Source organism: Cyrtonyx montezumae, unplaced genomic scaffold (genome assembly GCF_038088225.1).
Source record: "Cyrtonyx montezumae isolate F1298 unplaced genomic scaffold, pur_monq_1.0 scaffold_3, whole genome shotgun sequence".
Lineage (NCBI taxonomy): Eukaryota > Metazoa > Chordata > Aves > Galliformes > Odontophoridae > Cyrtonyx > Cyrtonyx montezumae.
This window is the reverse complement of record NW_027072034.1, coordinates 15,079,860-15,104,248: the sequence shown is the minus strand read 5'-3', so window position 1 is coordinate 15,104,248 and position 24,389 is coordinate 15,079,860. Positions and strand designations below refer to the sequence as shown.

The following is a 24,389-nucleotide window of genomic DNA, read 5'->3' as shown; positions in this document are numbered from 1 at the left end:
TTCAGATAAAGCTCTTATAAGAACTTCAGTGTGTTAGAAGACTATCTGAAATACAAAACTTACTTTGGAAATATTTTAGGTTAAAAATGTAGTACAGTCAAAATAAAAAGAAGACAGTACAAATTGTTCTCGTAACAAGCTAGTAATAAATTATAGGAGATTATGGCTTGAGATTAAACTTTCTAGAAAAATGCTTTTGTCCAAGAGGAAGAGTAACAGCAGTAAATTCAAAGAAAGTTATTCATCGCAATGTACTTTATGTCAACTCCACAATTTAAACAATTTTTAACTTTTTAAATTTAGATACACCTAGAAAAGCACTGCTGTATACTGGACAGCTATAGAGATGCAGAGCTTTTTTGTCCACTCTCCTCTGCTAAATTAGCTTCAGCAGATTATCTTAACTCCGTTGGATTCTCCTCGACCCAACAGATCAATTCACCCCCAAGAAGTTGGAGGCTGAAATATGACTTATACAGATAGCAGAGAAGTAGAAATCTAGAGAGGAATTCATTCAAGGATAGGGTGTACTAAGCAGTTCAGTGTTCCTTTCTCCTCCTTCATACGTGAGAAAAAACCCCAACCTGTGGTTCAGACAAAGAAAACCAACTTGTAAATGTTCAAGACAGAGCAGAAATGTCATGTTATCCATTTGAGAGCTCATTTATCATTTTGACAAGCATCAACAAAATATAGCAAGTATAAGTAAATATTTTCAAAGTCTATGGAGACAACACAAACCCCTAGCACTTTATTTTTTTAAAATCATCTAAGACTGCTATGTTGACACATTAAATCTTTGTATTCCTACACTCTATCTGGTACTTGCCCTTAGAGCAGCAAAAGACACACTCAGAAAGATCAAAATTGAGTAGGATCCTTTAAGAAAAGCCTAAGTTCAGATTAAATATGGATCTTAGCATTTAAAAGGCAAGATGACCACAATCAGAAAATTAAGTTTACCATATATACATTTTAGGTAGATGACCAAATTCCATGGGTAGTTCTCAGTATAAAGGGATTGGGTTTAGTTTTTTAATGAGCATGTAGATATCTTGAAAAATATACACCTGTTTTTACATATACACATTAAGATTTCAAAGATTCAAATAAAAATTCAAACGAAGGTTAACAAATTCAGCAAAGGATTTCATTCTGTTTTCTTTCTTTTTAATTAAAAATGATCTACAGGGACATAGATGTTTTGCTGTTTGATGCACTTTTTGCTGTCCTTGTTGAGATATTGTTTCCTAAGATCATTTCTATGCTAATTGCTAGATACAAGCTGCATACAACACAGTCCCTTGGAATAAAGGCTGAGTTAAGTTCAGGCTAAAAATAAGGCTTTCCAAAATCAAAGTGGACTGACTTCTGAATAGGACAAGTAATACAAAAGATCAGTAAAAATGCACCAGAAAGGTTTGCTTTAACTAGAAGTTTATCCGGAGATATTTGAGCATGCAAAGAATTGTTTCACTTGCTACTTAAACTATCACATCCTGAGATGATCGTGTTTTTGAGGTACTCGTGTTGTATACCTCTAATAACCAAGAGATATGTAGAGCACAACAGTAGAGAAAGCTATTAAGAAGCCCAATGAATGTCCTCAAACTTAAGAGAAAGATACAGAAAAATAGACCAAAAAAACCTTTAATGTTTCAGGCATTTCTTGTGAGATAAATAAATTAGAAGTAATCAGGATCTCTGTCCCTCAAAACAAAAATTACTCAACATTTTACTAAGATGTGCTGTCAGATTCAAAGGGAAGACTGCCACCTACTGAGCCAGCAGTTTACTCTGCTTCCAGAGTTAGAAAATATAATGGATGTAGCACTTATCCTGTAAAAGTAAATCACTCCAAGTAACAGGCAAATCACAAAATCAACAGTAGGGAAAAAAAAAGAGTATAATGCTTGAGGTTTTATATATATCATCATTAAAGTTCTGCTCTTCTTTCTAAAACTTTGAGAACAGATAGACAGACTTAAGAAAAAACTGATGTCATAGAAGTGCTGTGATCAGAAAGCATGAAGACATTCTCCTGTCTGACTGAGTAACTACTGATGCAATATGCATTTCAAAGGATTAGAAAAGGACACTTAATGACCTACGAGCAAGGTAACCAACTCCACTTACCTAAGGTCAGCCATATTTCTGAAAATGTTAAGACTCGATATACAAGTCATATATAAGAACTTGGCATCACTCACTTTCACTGTGTTCTCTGCATAAAACCTAGATACTTTTTAACAAAGTTCTGCACCCTTACATCAGCACAGGCAAATTAAAAAGCACAAGTTACAAGTGTCAGGTATGTACAGAATTATACATGTAGAACAGAATTTTGTGCTGAATGTCATCTAATAGCCTGCAGTTCACACAGAAACAAAATGTGAACACTACAGAAATACAAACAGTGTACAAAAACTATCAACAGCAAAAGAAAAATATACAGCTGAAAGTTATAGAACTCTACTCACAAGGAAACAAAGTATTTGAATAAAGCAAATATTTTCCACTGCCACTTACCAAGTACCAGAAATATCCACCAAAGCCAGTACTGTCCGTTGAAATATCCAGTAAAGTAATCTGAAAACTGCAATTTATACACAAGGCTTAGTAAGACAAATGACTAAGACACATTTAATGCTTTAGGCACATACTGGAAGAAGAGAAAAAAAGTAAATTTAAGTTAAAATAATGTGTTCTCCTAAAATGTAAAACCAGTATGTGTGTAGTTGTTAACGTAAAGCTACCAGTATCACATCAACTTTGCCAAAGTTATTTCAATACCTTTAAAGAGACATATGTATATATATGGCAGGTAATGCTTGCTAGAATCATCTGACATTTTCTATTATGATGAATCACCACTGACATTTTTTTTCCTGCCATCCTAAAACATTACAGCAGCCTGCTGCTTCAGAAATTAACACCAAAAGCCACATTAGTTTAATCTTATCAGATGGGGATGTTCTGCTGACCCCTCAAAAGAAGAGCTTTTGACCTTCTGTATACCCCCTACTGTTAATCGCTGCCAAGAATACCAGCCCCATAAAGACCCCCAACTCATTAAAGTCTTTTCATTTTCAAACTAGCATTCAGTTCCCAGCAGTGAGCTGAACGCAACTAAATGAACCTTGAAGAGGCATTTCAACTGTTCCTGTTAGTGACCATGGTAGACAGTTTTGTCCTCTCTGATGTGGGAGGCAGCTGGAGGGCAGAGTGTGATGATGTTGGAGACAGGTATCTCTGCTTTTACCAGACTCCAGACTGCATGCTTCACTGATAAAAAAAAAAAAGCTAATCAAATGTCTCCAAAGCATACATAAGAAATAGGAATAAGGAGATGTGTGAAAAGTTGCCTGAAGAAACTAAAACACCTTTTTAGTAGCTTTGTATATTTCTCATACACCTCCATTCCTTCAGTCATTCACCATGTTTTTACTGCATCCTGTCCCAGTAGACCCCATTCTCATTTCTACGGGATTTCAGTTATTACCAGCCTAGAAATAATGCAACTCAAGCATCACTTACTCTACAAAAAAATAAAAATAAAAAAAAATAGTAGTATCGAACAACCTCTTCAAACAGATAAAAATCAGAGATGCTACAAGAACTGTAGGTGTGGCTGTTGTTTTTTCACTCCCCCTACATAACTGTAACAAAATTAAGATGTTTTATTAAAAATAAAGCCAGCACCTCCAAAATCTTTAAAGGAATACTGTACAGCACTAAGCCTTTATAATGATAATCCAAAATAATAATAATAATAATAATAATCTAGAAACAAAATAGCAAAGTTGAACTAAAAGAACCAGTACATGCTTTATATAAATACTGCAATTTCTATTATTCAGCAGTAAGCATTTTGTAAGTTCATTAAAATATCAAATGAATACTCAATTCCCAGAAAGATCACAGCATTATTTATCCAATTTCACCTGTTTCTCTAAGCATTCATGCTTAAAAAAGGGGAAAGCTTACATTTTACTTACCATCGGAAAGATGGTATCTTAAAACCACTTAAAATCAAGTACTGGCCTAGATTCATTACTCTCACTGCTTTCAAGCAAAAGAAATCATTGTTGCAGCAATCAACCAAATCAATTCTATTTTATTTCTATATATTTATTATTATTACTTTTTAAATTTAGATGTGTAAAATAGGACTGCTTAGACATTTTTTTCTCACTACTGAGTGAAACAGAGCAGTACAAACCTTCTGTGGAGACTGAAATAACGGAACAATATTTTTGTGCATACATACACACGTGCACCACCATTAAAACAAAATCATCAGCATACATCCTATTTGCTTCTGTTATTTTCTCTAGGAAGGGCTGAAGCACAAGAAAAAAATCTCTACTGTGGAAAAAGTAGCCTTGAGGTCTTGGAATTGATCAAATCTAGTGTTTCCAATTAGTAACAGATTACACAAAAGATTTTAAATAGAGGCTACAACTTAGTAATTCTTTAAAGGAGTTTAATAGACATTCATTTTAGTATTACGAGCATATTTTCAAGTGGACAAGAATAATAAAACTGACACAACAATCAAGTTCTGCCTTCTGCTTTGTATGCCTCAAATAAAGTTTGAAAGAGACCCAATGAATATATATAAATACACACCTTGTCACAAATTCTATTCCAAACCTGAATCCACTTAAATATACCAGACCCTCATCTAGCCTGGTAGTATTCCTCTGTCTTGAGGAAGAAAATACTTTTCAGATATAAGAAGGATGCAGGACATGTGCCATCTGAAGTGCTATGTAATCTCTCCTCACTGTAATCCTTGCACTATTGTGCAAAGAGTAAATGAAGTCATGTTACTAGCATGTACAGGAAAAAAAAAATCAGTTGGCAGCACTTTTATAAGATGACTATTAACCCTTTTCCTCCCTTTTTCCTCCCTTTTCCTTCACTAGGCAGGATGAGATTTTAATGTTGTGTAAGAGACGTGGTTTTCAATTTCAGAATCTTTAAGTTTCACCTAGTATTCTCTTAGAGAGATTGTTTCCATTTAGTTAACATAATTTTCTGAAAGTATGTAAGCTGGTAAAAATATAGTTAACTTCAAACTTGATTTTGACTCAACACTGTACATATGCATCTGGTCTTCCCTCTAAGATACAAGTGAGAAAGTGGTGTGTATTTTTTCCATTGATAGGCTGAGCAATCACTTAAATCTTTCTCCCAGGAAACTTTCTGAATAATACAAATGACATTTTTATACTTGCTGTGCTTATACATGTTTCTAAATATTTGTGCGAAGAATGAGTCAATCTACATTTATTTTAGTGGAAGTACAACATGAAAGGTAAATCAGATAAAGACAGATTAAGCTTCAACATTACTAAGTATATATGAATAGGTAGCAAGTAAGTACCCTACTAAAGTGGAAGTTAGAAAAAGTTCCAGACAGTAAGTGCTGGAAATTAATACACTTGTTTCTAATGCCAATACTGAGCATGCTTGGAAAACTTGTTATGGGTTGGTACTATAAAAAGAATCAAAAAACGTACCCGTACAATGAGAATCCATTTGATCAGAGATAGACCAAATCCACAGATTGCACCATACCTTCCAGCTATGGTATTCGTTATACAGAAGGATAAACAAAATCCAATCCAGTTGAAAATAAATGCCACTATAAAAATAAAAGAAACAGTAGCTTGTGTTAATCTGTATGGCTAAGTGAACAGACTTAAAATTAATATCACTTATTAACTAAAAAAGGACATGCTTACAGAGTCAGCAGTTCCTTTTTAGTAATTCAAGCTGTCAGATTTACTTTGAATCCAGACATTCTCAATGGCATAGTCACTAGATAATAAGTAAATGGTAAACAGGCTCTGACCTAGTGTCTCAAACAACCAAATATTCCAACATAACAGAGAGTAACACTTTGCTACAGAAATCTGACCAGAGAGCACTAGACAAGAAGGGTAAATGCAAACCAAGGACTTGAGCATATAATATTTAGACAAAAAAAATAACCCCGCTACAATTTTATAGTCCAGAGTTACATGCCAAGGCTGCATATTCATCTTTATTCAGTTTGGCACCTTGCTCTGCAAACACAGTATAGAGAAAATGAGAAGCTGGTGTTTCATTGGTTACTATCTTCTTTTAGATCTATATCTAAGCACCCTTTCCACAGAAGCTTAAGTAAGGAAGCAAGAGAAAGGACACTGAGCATGACTACAATTGCTACTTCCGTTAATTTGATACAGTTCTCAGTAGGTATACAATTAAATGTTTCATGGCTTACTGCTTATCCATCTGACAAGCAACAGTATCATATGTACAGACTTCAGACTGCGTGCATTGGGTCAAAGTGGGGTAATCCTCAACTAGGCAGTGTACCAGCCTTGGGGTGAGAACTAGAGAAAAAACCACAGATCAGAACAGTTGAGAGTGCTAAAGGAAGATGACAGCTCCCAGAAAGACCAGACAGTGTACACGAAGGAAATTAAGCCCACAGTAAACTCAGAAGACATCAAAGAGGCAGGGAGGAATGGAAGGAGGACAGAGGTGAGAACTCCTCACACGAATTCTTAATGGACTAAGACCCAATACTTGAGGGCAGAGCATTAAATCACAGGAAATAATTCTCTCTTTGAATTGGAACACATAATAAAACTTAAGAAAAACTGTTTCTAGGCATTACTTCCAAGTCGATTTTTATTTCTTTCCAATTTAAAACCTTGTTGCAACTCCTCCAGCAACCCACATTAAGTCATGATGATTTTTCTACAAAGGCAGAAATTGAATATTTGTAACACTGGAGTTCTTCACTGTAAAGAACTGAAGTTTCAAGAGAAATTTTGAAAGTCTTCACATCATCATCAACACAGTCACTCCGTACAAGTGAGAAAATATCTTGCCCTGATGATGATGAGAAAGTTTGCTTTATGTTAATTATTAATAAAAAAAACCCTAAAAACTTTGAATAAACACTGATCCAATTCAGTATGTGCAAAAAAGAATAAATAGAAATTTTACTACATTACATTACTACATTTTACTACATACCAGTTGCAGAACAACACGTTAGCAATACTGACATTTACGTAACTTTCCAAAACAGACAGCATTTACACCTGAGAAAGCTTGGACACGCTGTTCTGGAAGCAAAAATTCCTATTTTTAAGCATGCTTTCCAATTCATTATATTTTTAAAAGATTTACAGAAGTTAGTTGTTCAGAGCACCTGTTCTTGCCTCAGCATAACTCATTACTGCTCTTCAACCCTTCTTATTACTCAAGCTACTGATGGTGGCTTTGACAGGCAAGGAGGCAAGGAAAAAGGACAAGTTTCTAATGGACTAAGCATAATACTTACCACTTTAAAGGTTATATGCAAAGGTAAGGATTCATAGCACCTAAATTTTGTGTATGTTGTAAAAAAATAAATTTACCCAAGTATAAAAGGGGAATTAAGTTTTTATAATCAAATTTTAAACCATAGTTTTACTACTTTCCTTTCAAATTAAACCTAGACAAAAATTCAAAATAGAATTCAGTCACTGTGTATCAGGAAAATATTTAACAGTGAGTTATTTTCACAACTCCTGAAAGACAAGGCATCAACATTTTCCAGTATTGCTCACAATAACTTTTTTCCCCTCGCTTTACTCAGTCTGTTGTTCCACCACGTTAGCAGCAGACAATGAAAATGGGAAAGAAAAAAGCACAGACTGTGTAAAAGCTTTAAACTATTCAAGTTTCCACATCCTAATAAACTAAGTAGTGAGATTTGCCTTCTGTATGAAAGTTCCTACTTATTTCAAAACAGAAGAGGAACAGACTGATGAAATGAAGCTACTGCTTAGAGATGACTGAAATGTGCAAGGTTCTTGCAGCAACAAATGCAACCTTCTGCATTATGCAACAAGAACTGTTTCCTAATCCTGAAGATCACATTCATATTTGATCCTAACTCTCAGCTACTGTCCTCTTCACTTTAATAAGTTTAAGATACATGATGAAACTTACACTGGCTGCACTGAAGCCATGATTTTAGTGTCTCTCTAACAAAATGCAGACAAGCAGGACTGTTAAAGGTTTAGGTATTTATTTTTAATACACTCTGAACCGACAAACACAGTAAGCTTGTACAAACGAACTTCAAATTATATTAAAAAATGAAAGAACAGACACATCATGAGTCTTGTCATCAAGTATCTCTACTGAGCAGCAGCTGAGAAGGTGCTTTCCAAAAAGAGCGATTAGCTTCAAGTTTTGGTGCTTTCTATTAGCCTTCTGTGCTGCAAGAGCACACTGCTGGCTCACGTTCAGCTTCTTCATACTTTCCCATGATACTAAATATAAAACTGGTCTGAAGATATATGCTGGTTTTGTATTTTACCCACAGCTCAAGTCTGTAATAAGCTAATGGCAACCACGTATACAAAATGCAGCCATACACAATCATTATTCATCTTCTTTTCTTTCTCCTTCCTTATCAACTCATCTGCAGGGTTCAAATTAGTATTTATTATTTTTTCAAGGGTTCAAGGACACCTGAATAGAAGGACTTGTGAGAACCTGATGGACAAAAAGATGAACATGAGCCAACAGTGTGCTCTTGCAGCTTGGAAGGCCAACTGCATCCTGCACTGCATCAAAAGATAGACAGCCAGCAGGGAGAGGGAGGTGACTGTCCCTCTTTACTCTGACCTCGTGAGGCCCATCTAGTCCACTGTGCTCAAGCCTGGGGTCCCCAGTAAAGAAAGAATGCAGAGCTACTGGGGTGGGTCCAGAGGAGGACCACAAAGATGATTAAAGGGCTGGAGCATCTCTCTCACAAACAAAGGTTAAAGGAGTTGGGCTTGTTCAGCTGGGAGAAGGCTCTGGGGACACCTCATCACATTCTCCTAGTTCTTATAAGCATTAGGGAGGCTGACATTTTACACCATAGGATGATCATAAGACAAGGAAAAATGGCTTTAAATTAAAAAAGGGGAGATTTAAGTTTGATACTAGGAAGAACTTTTTTTTACTCAGTGGGTGATAAGGTGCTGGAACAGATTGCCTGGAGGAGTTGTGCATTGTGTTTCCATGATGGTCCATCACTGGAAGCATTCAAGGGCAAGGCAGGACTGGATCCTGGGCAGCCTGATCTAGTGAGTGGCAGCTCTGACTACGGCAGGGGGGTGGAAACTAGACGACCTTTAAGGTCTCCTCCAACCTAAGCTATTCTATGGCATTAGAAACATAGAAATCCAGCCCTGATCACTAGAGAGCAGATCCATTGCTGACCAGTACAATCACTAATTCAAAAAGCAGCACAGTTTCTTAAAACATACCATTTTACCCCTTGAGACAAAAGAGGTTGGTTTCCAAATTTTTCCTCTAAGCTTCTGAAACAAGTGCTAAATCAAAAAACGCACAAAACCCTAAGTCATGTTGCAAACAAAGCAAAATGCTGATGTAAAAGACTTATTCTTTAGACTATACTGTCTCCTTTTACTTAGCTTTGCTAAACAACAGTACTTTTCAACTTAGATGTGAAAGAAGTTTGTAACTTGTACACATCAAGCTCCTATGAAAGAAATATCTGGCCACTAGATGGCCTCAAGACAAACATTGTTGCAGGTTCAGCAACTACCACTAGATGGTAGCTACACATCACTAGTTAACATCAGTAACCAAGTAGGAACAGGAAAAAAACCCAAAAACATACCAGATGACACTTCATTGAATAAAATGAAGTAACAAAAGCTAATTTCTGTTTTACAGTTAAAATAAAGGCAACCATCTCCAAAGATCTTCATACAAGTGGTGTGCATAACAGTCACAGAAAGGATGTGAGGGAGCACAACAAGCTGTTCTTTCTGAGATCCTCTCACTATAACACAGTTCCTGATATTGTTTTCCTGCATTTTAACTACATGAGGAAACTCATTCTAGTTTCTAACTGATCTGCCACCTCTGTCTCCAGCATTTAAACATAACTCACCTAGAAAAAAAAAAAAGAGAACTGTTCCGGAAATTTTAACTCCTGCTCTCTCGAGTTTAGCTACATCAAATTTATGGAGACTTTTATCACTTTAGGAAAATAAATAGTGTGTGTGATGTATTCCTGTCTAAGATCTATTCCTACTAAGTTTGTTTTTCATCTAATTTTATAATTGCCCACTCCCACAAAAAAAAAAATTGAAAATGAGTATTACAGATCTACATACACAGTGAGTTGTTAACTTCTCATATAACGAAGATAAATAGTAAGCAAACTATGTAAACTCCCATATGTAAATAGTATGCATAAGAGTCAAAAACCATTTCCTTCTAGCTCAGCTTCTGCACAGCATGATTAACTAGCATGCTCCTAGCTACAAGCTGGTGCTTTCCCTTGTGATATAAAGCACTTGAAACATTTTGGAGCCAACAATTCCCCCACTTGACTTCCCAGTGCAGTGCTAATGAAGGCCTGAACCAGGACTTGAAAGCAACAGCAAGCTCATATGATACAGAACCATTCTGGTTAGGTTAAATACAAACTGTTGTAGAACACAGGGCAAGTTAAAAAAGGGAAAAAGAAACTGAAGAAATCCCTTCACTTACCAAAACTGGACCCTTTTTATGGTCCCATTACAGAAACATTAGAATACAAAAGTCACTCTGATACCAAACATAAATATTTGTATATTTGCTATACGAGATAGACCAATTATTTTCCTTCCACGATGCAATCCCAAGCAGTGCATGCGTATTAGCATGAAAAAAAAGTTTTGCTGAAGTTTATAACCTTCATCTCCAGCTGTGAAATAAATAACTAAGACAGACATAAATGGTACATTAACTAAAATGAAATTTAGGATGAAAGGTATAAAGAGGATTTCAATGAATAATCGGCTTTCACCCCGGTGACTGCTAAGAAGAATATCTTCAACTTTTATATGACTTACCAAAAACTCATTCATTTCAGAATGGGGAAATATCCTTAACATTAGAAATAATTATGTAATTAGTGAAACTTCATCAGCTTTTTTCAACAAGTAACTTCCAGGGGCTAAATCTAAGTTTAATCAACACAGTAGGTAAATTTCAAGGCAAAGAAGGAACAGTACACAGAATAATTGGTAAAGTAGTGGTGGCTGTAACCAGAGGCTAGCACTATGTATTTATGCACTAGTGGGTAGTTCAATCTGAAATTAAGTGTGGCTGCATTTGTTCCATGAGGCCACAAACAGTCACTTCATTCACTGCACTCATACAGGAAACTTTTATATGGCACACGCTTTCTCTCTCAGATTTCTTCTACCTAAAAATTTTTTGGCTAGGTCTCTGTGATCTAGCTTTTAGAGCCAGTTGCCCAACTAGAAGATGACAGAACTACCCAACTTATACAGTAACAGTACAGTCTCGTTATATCTCAGAATAATGATTATCTTTGTCCCCTAATTTGCCAAAGGTATCACACGAAAAAAACATAACACTTGCTACATCTGAAACAGGACGTATTTATATCTACATATAGGTAAAAAAAATAAATTACAGGACATAATGCAGTTTTATTACAGTTACCTTTCATATTCTGTAGAAATAAGGTACAATTAAGAGATACCTCCATAGGTCTGGGATATAAGATAACTTACTGAAAAATGCCAACATGAAGATGCCATCATTGCCCACTCTAAGCTGATCTGCATCACTGAAATCATCCCGTGGTGGATACTCTTCTTCCTGGATTTACAGGTTAGTGATAATTTAGTGAAAAGTTTACTGTAGAATAACTAACTGTATGATTAAAGTATTAATTATGTTTCTAAATCTAGAAAAGAACTGACATTTCTGTAGCACGCCCACATCAAGGAACTTTAAAGAAAAATAGTATCTATAAACAAGACATTTCACTTATGTCAACAGAGCACGGATTTAACTGTACAGTTCCTGTAGAAGATATTGCCTATTCATCTTAAACTATAAATTATTTCCAACAACTACTCCAGCAATCTAAACCAATAAAAATCCTTTTATATTTATTTTAACATGCAGCCAAGTTGTTACCATAATGGTTTTTTTTATGTTTTTTTTTCCCTAACAGAAAGATATTTTAATGCTCTTGAGTTACAGAATAAAGATTTAGAATAAGGTTAGTATCTTTAAAATGCTGATTCAAAAGCACAGTATTAATCAATTTAGAGATTATCCTACACACCACTAAAACATATGCAAAGGAAACAAGACCTCTAGAGACACTAGAGGGCGAGAGCACACTAAAATTGTTTAAACATCTAAACTCAGAAAACAATGCTTTATTTAGTCAAAAGTAAAAAGATGTTGGTTAAAACAAGTGCAGAAATTTCTCAGGTAATGTCAAAACACTAAATCTGGAAGTATGGGTCTGTAATGTTTTTCTCAGTACTCCATTTCCAGCAGGACTTGGCAGATCTACATAGCTATCTATGTAGCTGTGTGGGCTGGGAAACCAAAATTTTCATTGTGACAAATTTGTCAAGAGAGTCTGACAAAAACTGTAGAAAACAGCTACACTTCATGTTACTCACTTAACAGCAAAACAATACAGGGTAATAAATTAAATAATAGCTGTCAGTAACAGTAGCAATACAGTCTAGGCAGAAACACAGTAACATTAATTCACTTTCCCTGCACTTTTTCTCCAACTGATCATAATGGCTTAGAATTGAAGTAAGAAATACCTTATTAAAAATAATTTTTAAAATGAGCTTAAATTGATTCATTTAGCTGTTTTACCCAGAGCAGACAATTAGTATTGACATAATGTACTTCTGATTTTAGCATACTATCTACTTACTGTACCAAATGATACTTTACATTATTTTTATACATACATCTATTTGTAACTAAAAGGTAATTAAAAGTCACCATCTGTCATGCAACTGACATACTCACTTTTGCCAACAGCACAAAAAAAATCTACCATGGTATAGTGTTTATAGTTAAGTGTGCTAGAACGAACTGTACCAACTTCAAGCAACCACTATTAACCTTTATAACATGGTCATGAAGCTGTAGTTGCTATCTTCCATTTCAGTTCATTTACAAGGTCTTCTTATCTCAAATTTTAAAACACTGCTGTTCACAAGGATAATTCCAATTAAATCACAAAAAGAAGAGCTGAACAGCAATCTTAAGAGATGATAGCTCAGGTCTAGATAATTTCAGATGTCTGTAAGTGGTCACCTTAAGCAGCTATTAAGCATTAGTTTATTTAGTGTGACTTTGCTGCAGCTGCAAGACTGATGAGAGGAAGGGAAGAAAAGGCTGAAAATGCATTAAGCAAAAGGATATACTTGAATGTGCTTATATTTAAACTGCAGATGCCTCAGAAGCTTTTTTTTTTTTTTTTGTACAAGCTCCAGCAACAAATATTTTCAATTTTATCTTCAGAAGGTCCATAAAAACCCTTCCCCTTAAATTATTTGCTAGCTGCTGGCTCACACTGGCTTTTGCAAATCAGTTCTCCAGCTAGTTCTATGCTTTAGAAAATGATAAAAAGTTTAACATTTACCTATATACACATTACTAGGACCTGCACATGTAATTAGCATTCCTCAATATATAATCTAGGGACATGAAAATGTGAGCAACTTATTTACTGTACTCTATGGCAAAAAGGAATTATAGTGAACTACATTCTATTTAGTGTATGTAAGAATCAGAATATTCAAGTTATCAGAATCTTCAACGAAATGAAATAGTTTCCTACCTTTAAACTATATTCAGTTCATATCTAAATCACTTAGTACATGGTTATAGCAACAGTCCCAGAGATCTAATACATTAATTAGTCACTGTTCAAGTCCCACGAATAGAGGTTGCCCTTCACAAACTATTACTCTCATTCATTATACTCTAGTGTCAACGGTATTAAACTTTCCTCAGAGTACAATTGCTTGCCTTCTTTTTGGTTCCAATTTTTGGAAGTGAAAAGGGACAGTGCAAAATGATTGCCCACTCGACTGATGCTTAGGAACTGAATAGTTACATACATAATAAGTCTTCTATTAGCTATTAACATTTCACTCAATAAGAATAACCTTATGCTTACGTTTATACTCTTAATGTCAGTGGTATTCTAGTACAATACATATACATGAATTCCTAAAAGAAAAATTTTTCAATATCTTTCATTGGCTCTGTAACAAATAATCATGTTAAGAATAATGGATAAATTTCTTTGGATTGCTAGGCATGCTGTATAAACAAAATTTAATATTCGTATGGACCAAGGAAACATTAAACAGCAAAATACATTACCAACACAAGTGGCACACCACACAGAGGAATTCCTATAAGCTGAATCTATCAGTTAAAGAGCATCAAATGTTACACAGTATCTAATTAAGCCCAATCTATTTGTTCTTCCAGAACTACAGTGCTCTCCATAGTTATTTACGGAAGAGAAGGATGCTTGTTTCTTTGTTCCCCCAAAAAAAGGTTTGTAACTTCTTTTAAGCTGAAACCTGGCATGGCATATACAAAGACAACCACCTTCAATAAAAGAGAATCAGAGTTGTCAGGAACCTGTTGGATAACTAAACTGATTAAAAAAAAACCCAACTATTCTCAACACAGAAGGTTTACAGAGGAAAAACCAAGAAGAAAAAAATGATTGGTAAAACAAATTATATTTTCAGCATACAAAACAAAAATGGAAACCTTAATGATGACAGGGGAAAAAAGGGCACGATGAAACCCAGGAGCATTTGTTTGCTAGTAGGAAAATTCACAGAGTCTAAACTAGAGAGAACTATACCATACCTCAGGACGACTGTGGAATATTTCATCAAACAGACTCCTAGACTCCCTAAACTGGACGTGCTAAGCATGTAAAAACAGAAAAACATAAGACAAATGCAACTAAAGAGCATTAAGTAAAAGCCATTCATTGCAACATACAAAGTCATTTACCTGTTAGCAGTGTGTTTGCCTGTTTTAAATTAACTTTTGAAAACTGACATTGAGAATAAGAAAAGGCAAACATGAAAAGTCAGCATAACTAATGCTATCAGAACTGAAGACAAAGGATTATTACAATTTTTATGATATGTTGAGCATAAATTGGGAGCATATGAAAGAAATAAATGTTTACAATCTGTCCTTATGAGACAAAATTACATAAACGTCTACAAAATCAAGTACCAAAAGTGTCAAATTTTAGATTTGTTCATATGATCTGTGGATTCAAGGACTACAATAGTCTTTAATGTGGTCATAGTTGTTTTTTTCCATAATATCCCTATCTCATTCAGGAAAAAAAAAAAAAGCATGAAATCAGTTCATTAAACAAACTTTTAATACAATTTTTCTCTCTTTTGGTTAATTAATAGACTTACAGCCTTCTTTGCTGTATATTTTAGACTATGTCATGACAGGGTTACCAGGTTCATGTATTGCTCAAGGTAACATAAGGTCATCTAACATTTTAAACTGTTCACATTACTGTGTTGAAGAGGCAAAGTGTCCTTGTTCAACAAGCAAGAAGTTAGAAGCACAGCTCTTAACACAGTTCAATCTTAAGAGCACTGATTTCATAAACCTGAAAATTAGAAATGGAAAAGCTACGTTTTGTGCATGTTCTTCAAAGTATGTAAGAAGTAACTTGAATACTGCATGCAGATGTCACTGATTGTAATCTCAAAGTGAAAGCAAGAAAATAATTACAGACCAGTAGTACAAAGTTCAAGTGACTTAATTGTTCTTCTGCAGGTACTCAGAGCTAAAATTCAAAACCTTCCCCCTCAGGATGGCAAACCACCACCCTAACTATTATGTAACTATTTCCATAACCTCAATATTGTTTCAATAATATAGCTACTGTGTGTGTGCTGAAAGGAAAAAAAAAAGAAAAGCAAAATGACCAAAACTGTAGTCAAACTTGAGATCCTTAATAGTCAGCAGGACTTAACACCTTTACGTACACTGAGAAGGCTTCTGATATTGACAGTGCTGACTTAACCCACAAATCATTTAGCAAGTTTCTGCTTAGGGGAAATGATGGTGTGTTCCTCCTCATTTTTCTTAAGTAGGTGAAATTTAAATGAATCTCAGTAAGCATCAGCACTTCCCAAGTTCTTCTGTGTGCTTTGGAAAAGAACATATACTGCCAGATTTTATGCAGAAATTCATTTATTACTTTCTCACTACATCCCACAATCCTACCTCTGAAATCTAGATTCCTGCCCCTTGCCTCCATCTTACTTATTTTCCTGTCTTGACAATTCTTTCTTGACTGATACCAACTGTTCAATTTTTACTATGCATTTGACTTTTACTATTCTCACAGTGCATGTTTTCCAAATAAAGTTATTCCCCTTCCTCAGCTCCAAAAGTGTTTACTCACAAAGCAACACAATCCTATCAGTGTTTCCTCTCCACACCTATTCCCATTTTCTCACTCACATACTTCAGCTCCCTTTCCAGTACCACATTTAGTTCCCACTTTCATTCCTTCCTCCACTGATCTGTTCATTCTGTTCCCTCTTACTTTTCTTGAAGATCTCTCTGTACTCTTCACATGTATTTGGATTTACATTCAGCCTTGCCTTATCTCACTGCAACTCAGACTCATCCTTCCTTATCCTGCCTGTGTTCATTTTGTTACCAATCTCTTTGCCAGCTAGATCTAGACTTCTCTTCCTCCAACATGTAAGCTTCAGAGTCTCAAAGTCTTTGCCCTGCTTTGCTCTACCTACTGCTGATGCCCTTATGGTTGACTCAAATGGCCTTTCTCTTCCCCACTGATCAAAGGTTTAGAATAATAACTGTCCACGGCACACCAGAAACTCACAGTTCCAGTACTGAAAGTATTTAAAGGCAGTCATATGGTCTATCTTTTCTTGTCTCATAATCCTGTTCTGATACAAGACATCGCAAACATTCTCTGGAGCCAACACATCTGCAGCCCCATCCCCTGCAGAGCTACAAGCACTCTGAACTTGTTCATGGGAGACAATCTCCACAGATTTAATAGATTAAAGCTCCATGTGTCAACTGTGGAAACTCATTTTTCCATTAACTTATTTTGGCCAAAGCCAGGCTGATTTTCTGAGGCAGGGTAAGAGATTCTCAGATTGCTGTGTTAGGAACGTGTGAGAATTAGGGCATTTCAAAATACAAAGAACACAAGCACTAAAACTGTTTTAATTAGATACATCCTTAAATTGGCTATACCTCAGCCTAAGGTGGCTTCCCCCCCCCCTCAATTAAATTGAAGTCCGAGACAATTGCACCTGTGTCTATAGCTTTCCCTTCATAGGGTTCCAGATGTACAAAGTTAAAATCAACAAGAATATTGCAAGAGTTGCATGTGCCCCATCTGAAGTACTGTAAAAGACTGGTAACGGTACCCATAAAATTAATATTTTGATTGCTAACATTTCAAATAAATTTCAAGTTTACTGACTTCAGATTGAGGGTTGCATTCAGACCAAAAATTCAGCCTAAGCCTTACTTACATTGCAAACAGTAAGAGAATAGATAGAATCCATTCTTCTGTTAAAGCACTTAAAAGGTTACAAAATCGTCACCTCCTAGTAGGAACTTGCCAAGTAACCACACAAATATTTTGCATTCACAGCTACATTTAGTAAAACAGACTTGTATAACACCTTCACTGGTGATGTCACAAGTCTATTTTAACTACAGCTGTGTGTACCTTAAAGTAACTGCTGCGCACCGTGATTACTGCATAGCAGTCACGGAGGAAACCAATTCTAGCTGCACAAGCTGAAGCTTTCCATTCAAAAGCAAGCTCCACCTGACATGTGCAAGAAAGATTTTAAATGCATCTCAAACTCAGTTACCTTAATCTCAAGGTGGGGACTGATAGAGAAAGCACTAGAAGTCTAATTTAAAAATGGCATATTACAGCCAATCCTAGAAAATAGTATAATTTCAAAATTTAAGAGAAAAAAAGAAGAAGGCATCTATTGTTTACAAAACTAACATTAACAATAACTGTAAATGTCAATTGTGTGGGGTTTTGCTCATTTACTGTTTTACTTTTGTTTTTACTTTGAAGACTGCACTCACTATAACATTAACTCTTTGAAAATTAGAAAGTACTGAACGCATACCTATTAATTTACCACCTACCATATTTGCATATGTGACTTTTTAAGTTCTTGGAACATTTCTTCCAACTTCTCATGGTTTTCCAGTATTTAAGCATTCATGAAACAAGTAGCAAGGCCTTTTCTTTTATAAAGTTCTACACTGTTTGGTGTTTTGACTCTTCCAGACTATGAGGATTTCCTTTCACTACAAAGCTCTGCTTACTTTTATTTTTATTTTTTTAACCAAATGAAACAATATCAACACTAACTCTAGAAACCAACATTATTGGTGGATACTTAATTAAAAGACACCAAAATGCTGAAAAAGCTATCAAAAAGGGCAATGTATGGCTTTCAGAAATATTTAGTCACCTACTAAGTACTAGTGTTTGCACTCTTCTGAGGCTAAGTTACACTACCTATAAAAAAAATATATACAATATTTAAAATCACCCACCTATCATTATTTTAATGCATAGACCACGATACAGTCCCAATTATTGTAAATCATTATTCTTACAAGTTTCATAAAGTTGAAACAAAGAACTGCACTACTTACTCGCTGGGTGACTTCTGCTGCAGCAGCTGCCATTGCTGCAGCTTTGGCCTTCTCTGCTTCATCGTAAGTAGGAAGAGAGGTAGCTACACTGTATGGAGGTGGTACAGGATAAAATTCATTGCGTGTTTCTGTTCAAAATAAAGAGGTTACGCATTTTTAAACTAGAAAGATGTCAAGAACAATAAGATTTATGAGCACAAAACTACTGAACTTTAAAGCGCATTCTTTCAAGAGGTTGAAATTGATATTTGCAGTTCAATTTCTTATAAGCTTTGAGGGAAAAAATGTATTTTTATAAAATTAATGTGAATAAATTAATGGTTATTTTAATTACTTTTTTTAATCCTAAGATTACAACAATCAAACAAGTTAGGAAAAGAATTCATGAGTCTAGTTAAATGTCTAGGTGTTCCAGTCAACTTCTTCTTACCACACAAGGGGCATACAAAGAAACACTCTAAAAAAACGTTACCATTTTCAATTGATTAGTTAAGTTTAGCAATAATCACAAAATATTCTTATCAGCAAGACATAGCTGCTAATTCCAGCTGCTCCATGAAAATCAGTTTTTCCAGGTTTTCATTGTCACCACCCTTTTAAAAATACTCCTTATACCAAAATGAACCACAGACTTGTTACATACCAAATTAGTAAAATGCCAACATATAGAGTACCTCATTAACAAAACAAAATATTTGAAACATACTTTCTGCCTACAGCCAGTAGCAGTTTATAACAAGACTGCTTATATGGAAAAATACATCAGCACAACAGTGCGAAGTTATTAAGTGTACAGATGATTCAGCACAGTTATATGTTACCACAGTTGCAAACACTGTCTGATAGAGTAGGGATAGGAAACTGTTCTTTCAATCAACACTGAAGACCCAGGTCAGAGTAATTCTGCAACATTTACTTGGTGAATGCAAGATGCAAATCCAGGCAACTATGCTTAAACAAGGACTTAGATGTTGCTTGCTGTTAAATCTCCTATACCCTAAAGGAAAGTCACAACCTTGTCAGAAAGAGAGTAGTGAATAAAAAGCTCTACTTTTTTTACTCACATTTTCCTTAATAGATTTCATCAAGAGCCCTTAAAGCAAAATGCATCTTTTCAAGGCGATATTTTCTACCAAACAGCACATACTTTGGCTTTCAGGGGTGGGGTGGAGGTGACAGTTAAAAGAGCAATGAAAATTGCTAATGCAGTCTATTAATGAGCACTGAAGTATGTAGACTGAATGTGGAACTGAACAGCACACAGACTTAAATAAAAGCTAACCATTACACTAATTAATGAACAACCCTTTAGTCTAGTAATTTGGAACAATCAGTGTAATTTAAAAGCATGCTTCTGAACAAACTTAACAAAGGGCTGCGCATGAAAGCCTTGCTTCTTGCTGGGATTGTGTGCATAGAAAAATACTGCGGCACGTACCGCGCTGACCAAGTGCTGATTCATACACACTCCTCTCTGACAAGCTGTTATGTAAGAAAAGTACCTGAGGATGCAGCTGCTTCTACATCTATGCTACAGTAAGGTGGAGGGGAGGTATCTGCTTCAGATGAGACTGCTGCCTGAGGAGCCTGTGTGGTCTCTGTAGAAGTAGAAGGTTGCTCAGCCACTGAAGATTCTGGAGGGTCATCCTCATTGTGAAGCTTAAAAGAAAAACACAAAAGTCACAGAAAGAATTGCTCGATAACTTATAACTCGCAGGACCATCATCAAGAAAGGAAGAAAAATGCTCTTCAACGAAGCCAAAAATTATTCACAAACACAGCACACGACCACTAAGGAACCCAGTGAAATAACCTTTCTAAGCAAACCGTCAAAAGCAACCTTAACTGCTCTTTTTTTTTTTTTGCCCCTCTCCCAGGAATGGGTTACTTCTGCTCAGAGTGATGGTCACAATTTAAGAAATTTGCATTTGTGATGTTATCTATATGGGAAAATGAGAGTTTAAACTACTTTTAATTACATTAATATTTTAAAGTATTTTTGTCTTAAATTTGTTCATAAATATTTTAATCCATTTTAAAATGTAAGTGAGCAAATCTATTTCTTGTTTTCTTCCAGATTACTACAGTAAAAATAACACTACTTGTACAAGGGCCATCTTTGTATTCTTGCATTTCAAACAGCCTCTTCACCCAAAATCTTAAGACTTCCCAAAAACATGCTGCATTCCTCTACATTCTGGAAAGAATCCCTCTCCTGTACAACTTCAGCTTGCTTGGATTTTTGCTTCTTTAAATATAGCTCAAAAAGGACCTGTCCTGTTAAGCACCATGGGGAAAAGAGAATTAGGATACGCAAGCACATTGACTAAAACCAACAAATTCAGATCCCTCAACACAGATCTTTAAGACAATGACTGATTGTTTTCATCTCAATTTATATCAGTTAGAACATTAAGAGCAGTACATGCTCAAAACAGAAGTAGTACTAGTACATACTAGTGCTCATACTAGCACAAACACCTGGAAGACTGCTAATGAAGTACCCATACACAAAATTCAATCAGATGAACAGACTGAAAAGACCTGAAACGTGACTTCTGGTTCCTGAAAACATCTTACAGAATATAATTAAATGTCCTAGTAAAAAAAAAAAAAAAATCTTAAGACTATGTGGTTATTTTTCCATTAAACAAAGTGCAATCAAACTATTGGAAAAGATTACTTTCAGAAGAGTGCTCAGTAAGCTTTGCTAAGTAGCACCACGCTCTTACAATACTTTCTTAATACCCATAGAATATCAAAGTTCTGCAGGTTTTAAATTCTGTGCTATGCTTTCTAAACCAGCAATAACAGCAGGAATTACAAGCCAACATGACATTCTACAAAAGGCAGGTAAATGGAAAACATAGTTCAAGGGCAAAATACTTCAAAAGAATTTAATGAAACTTGATGCAACTTTCACATGGCTTCTGCTACCATACACTCTCTTTAAACGTGTCAAACTCAAAAGGGAGTTATTTGTTAAAATCCTTTTCATGAGCTCCCCCAAAAATTGTATTCTGAGAACAACTTAAATAGGAAAGGCTTTATCTAAACCAAGTACAAGCTTAAGCTATACAAGCATAAACAAGCTTATATAAACATCAGCATATTGTGTGTAAATACATATATATATATATATACATATATATATACATACACACACAGGCATACTATTCACAAGCACAGACTGTTAAGGAAAGGTCACTTTGAAAAGAACTGATAGAGGTCATTGAAGGTTTTTGGGTACTGAGCAATTAGGTCATTTAACATTTAATCAGCGATCCAGAAAAAGCAGTAAACTGAGAAATATGCAAATCTATTCATAGTAGTGCAGGTCAGAGAAAAGAAAACTGTTTCAAAATAACCTATTATATTTAGGGATACAGAAAGCACGTGAGAAGACAAAACACTTGATTCTAAAAAGAAAAAACAGGTCAGAAAAAAATAGCCCAAGTGCTAGAAACATGGTTCTAAATTAAGCATAATCATTCACAAGAAAAACCTGGTGCTGAAACAGATAGAGTCAACAAAATCACTTTAAAATAAAGGTGTAATTAAATTAGCAATGAGACAGCAGAAAATTACTATCCTTCTGTGTTAATGCCTGGTACGTGAAATACCAAAAGGTATTTGGGACAGGTGTGTTGTTGTGATCTATGAACAGGGCAAGCAGTAAAGCCCAGGTAACAGGGTTGTGTTGGTTACCTTCATTTCTCCTCTCCTCTCACCCTGCACTTCAATAACTGCTCCGTTATTTTATTTCCCCCCGTCAGTACACAGTCTGCACTGTGACCATATCACAGATATACAAAGATTCATGGCACCCATCACTCACGTGGCACATCACTGCTCGATACTCATTCTGCCTTTTCTGAGAAAATTAATTTTGTCCCTTCAGCCTTGTTTCTTGGAAGCTACTTCTTTGCAGATCTGAGAGTTAGAAGCACCTACAAATGATGGAGGTAACATTACAGTGCAAGAACATGCACCTAAGAGTTCTTTCCTTCATGAGCAGTGTTAACAATTCATTCCATTGTTATAGAAAGTCCGATTAAGAAAGAGAAACTCCACACTAAAGGTTCTACTCCAAGGAGTCCTGTTATGACCTGTAGTGCACAGAAAAGGCATAGTTCTGGTCTTATTTTGTATGACTCAAACAGGGAACAAGCATTTCAATTTATTCTACAATTTACTCTACATATCTATCAGACATTCTGAAGTGCATCAAGGTCATTCCAATGCAACAACTTTATGCTACACTAGATAGCATGAAAATAGTTAATATTTTTAAGTAAGGTTTTTGTAATGCTTGGGATGGGCGGTTGTAGTTAAATACACATTTTAAATCACTTTATAAAATGGGAAACAGCAACTTTTAAAAGGAGCATATAAAATCAGTTAACAGTCAGCTGTTTGTATGCTAAGCTAGCAAACACATGCTACTTCATCAGAAAACATTCTAATTGCACATGTGTAGTGCACAGGGCATTAGATGTTATATTTTCCTGCGCTCTTGAAAAAATTCGGCATGTTGATCTGCCAGCAAAAGAAAAGTATAAGTAGACAGTGTGGTTGCTCTCTCAGTCTTGGTTTGGTGGGATTTTTCTTCAATTTTTTTCTTTTTAAAGACTTGGGGATAAAAGCACCCATGTCAATCCCCTCAGTAAGGGGCTCTTCACAAAGAGCTCTCTTCTGGCTCATATTCTATTTAGAGTCAGCGGATTTCAGGTATTGCATTCAACTGGTTCAGAAACTACTACACAAATGAAAGAGAAGATTTGAGGAAAGGATGAGGAGTACTTCCTTAAAGAAGTGATTTATTATAGCATTTCATTCTCATCATAAAGACATTCATGTTTTCCACAATATTTAGATACAGAATGTCTGGTAGCCTCCATGACATTCAGAGCTGCTGTTGTCAGAAGAGCCATTGCTTCTTATCTAGCTCTGAATTTTAACCGTGCTAAGATAAATACAGTTTGCAAATATATGCATTATGACTCCTCAGTCTTTGGCGTGCTGTAGTTCAAGGGCTGTGAAAGCAGGGGTTGAAATGCTTGTACAGAGATTTCTCTTAAGATAAAATATTCCTTTTTAATTGTGAAGCTCACGTAGTCAGCCAGATACGCTGTGTGCAAACTAAGATATAAAGGACCTTCATCTCAGCAAAAGCAGATGTAGTGTTTACACATCCATATTTTTTTTTAGCAGATGGGCTGTAACTTCTCCTTGTTCTTAATTAAAATAGCAGGCAAAGTAATCTTACTACTGGAAAAGTTTCCAGGTTTTTTGGTTTTTTGTTTTTAATTTTAACATTAAATGCTGAAAAGGTAACATTTAAGTATATGGCTTAAGAAATACCTCAAACAGACATTTTCTGTTCCCTTCCGAGTATTTTTTAGCTTGGTTTCTATGGAAATGAAACCTATGCAGAATGTTAGGCCTCTTCTTCCCCTGCCTCCAGAAATAGCTTCTAAATTTACCAGCCAGCATAAGCCAAAATTAAACAAGGGAGAGGCTCAAGAAGAGTTGGGTTCCTACAGATCTGAAGCGAACTGGTGACTCCACAGAGAAGGATCAGTGCCATGTGAACAAGGCAGGCAGAAGCAGTGATACTGCCTTCTCAACAACACCTACCCTGCTGCCATAAGCACAACCTCGGGCCTGCCAGAGGAAGTTCTGCTTTTTGAGTGCTTGTTTGTCTTCCTCTGGAGTCTAACGAGAGAAGAGCTGAAGTTACTGCCCTGAGAGTAGGAAACAGCATTATATCC

The 24,389-nt window shown here is 35.6% G+C and overlaps 1 protein-coding gene across 4 annotated transcripts in view; it reads right to left on the bottom strand.

The window, feature by feature from the left end:
• Positions 1–24,389, bottom strand: part of NDFIP2 (Nedd4 family interacting protein 2) — a 74,609-nt gene that overhangs the window by 37,555 nt on the left and 12,665 nt on the right. For 3 of the 4 annotated variants that reach the window (XM_065744082.1, XM_065744083.1, XM_065744081.1), the window contains exons 2-7: positions 20,118–20,274; positions 18,616–18,743; positions 14,761–14,820; positions 11,610–11,697; positions 5,529–5,653; positions 2,530–2,596 (exon numbers count right to left, since the gene is read on the bottom strand). In XM_065744082.1, coding sequence (XP_065600154.1) covers positions 2,530–2,596; positions 5,529–5,653; positions 11,610–11,697; positions 14,761–14,820; positions 18,616–18,743; positions 20,118–20,274 — 625 coding nt within the window. The remainder of the gene's footprint in view (positions 1–2,529; positions 2,597–5,528; positions 5,654–11,609; positions 11,698–14,760; positions 14,821–18,615; positions 18,744–20,117; positions 20,275–24,389) is intronic. The other variant, XM_065744084.1, reaches the window with a different exon arrangement.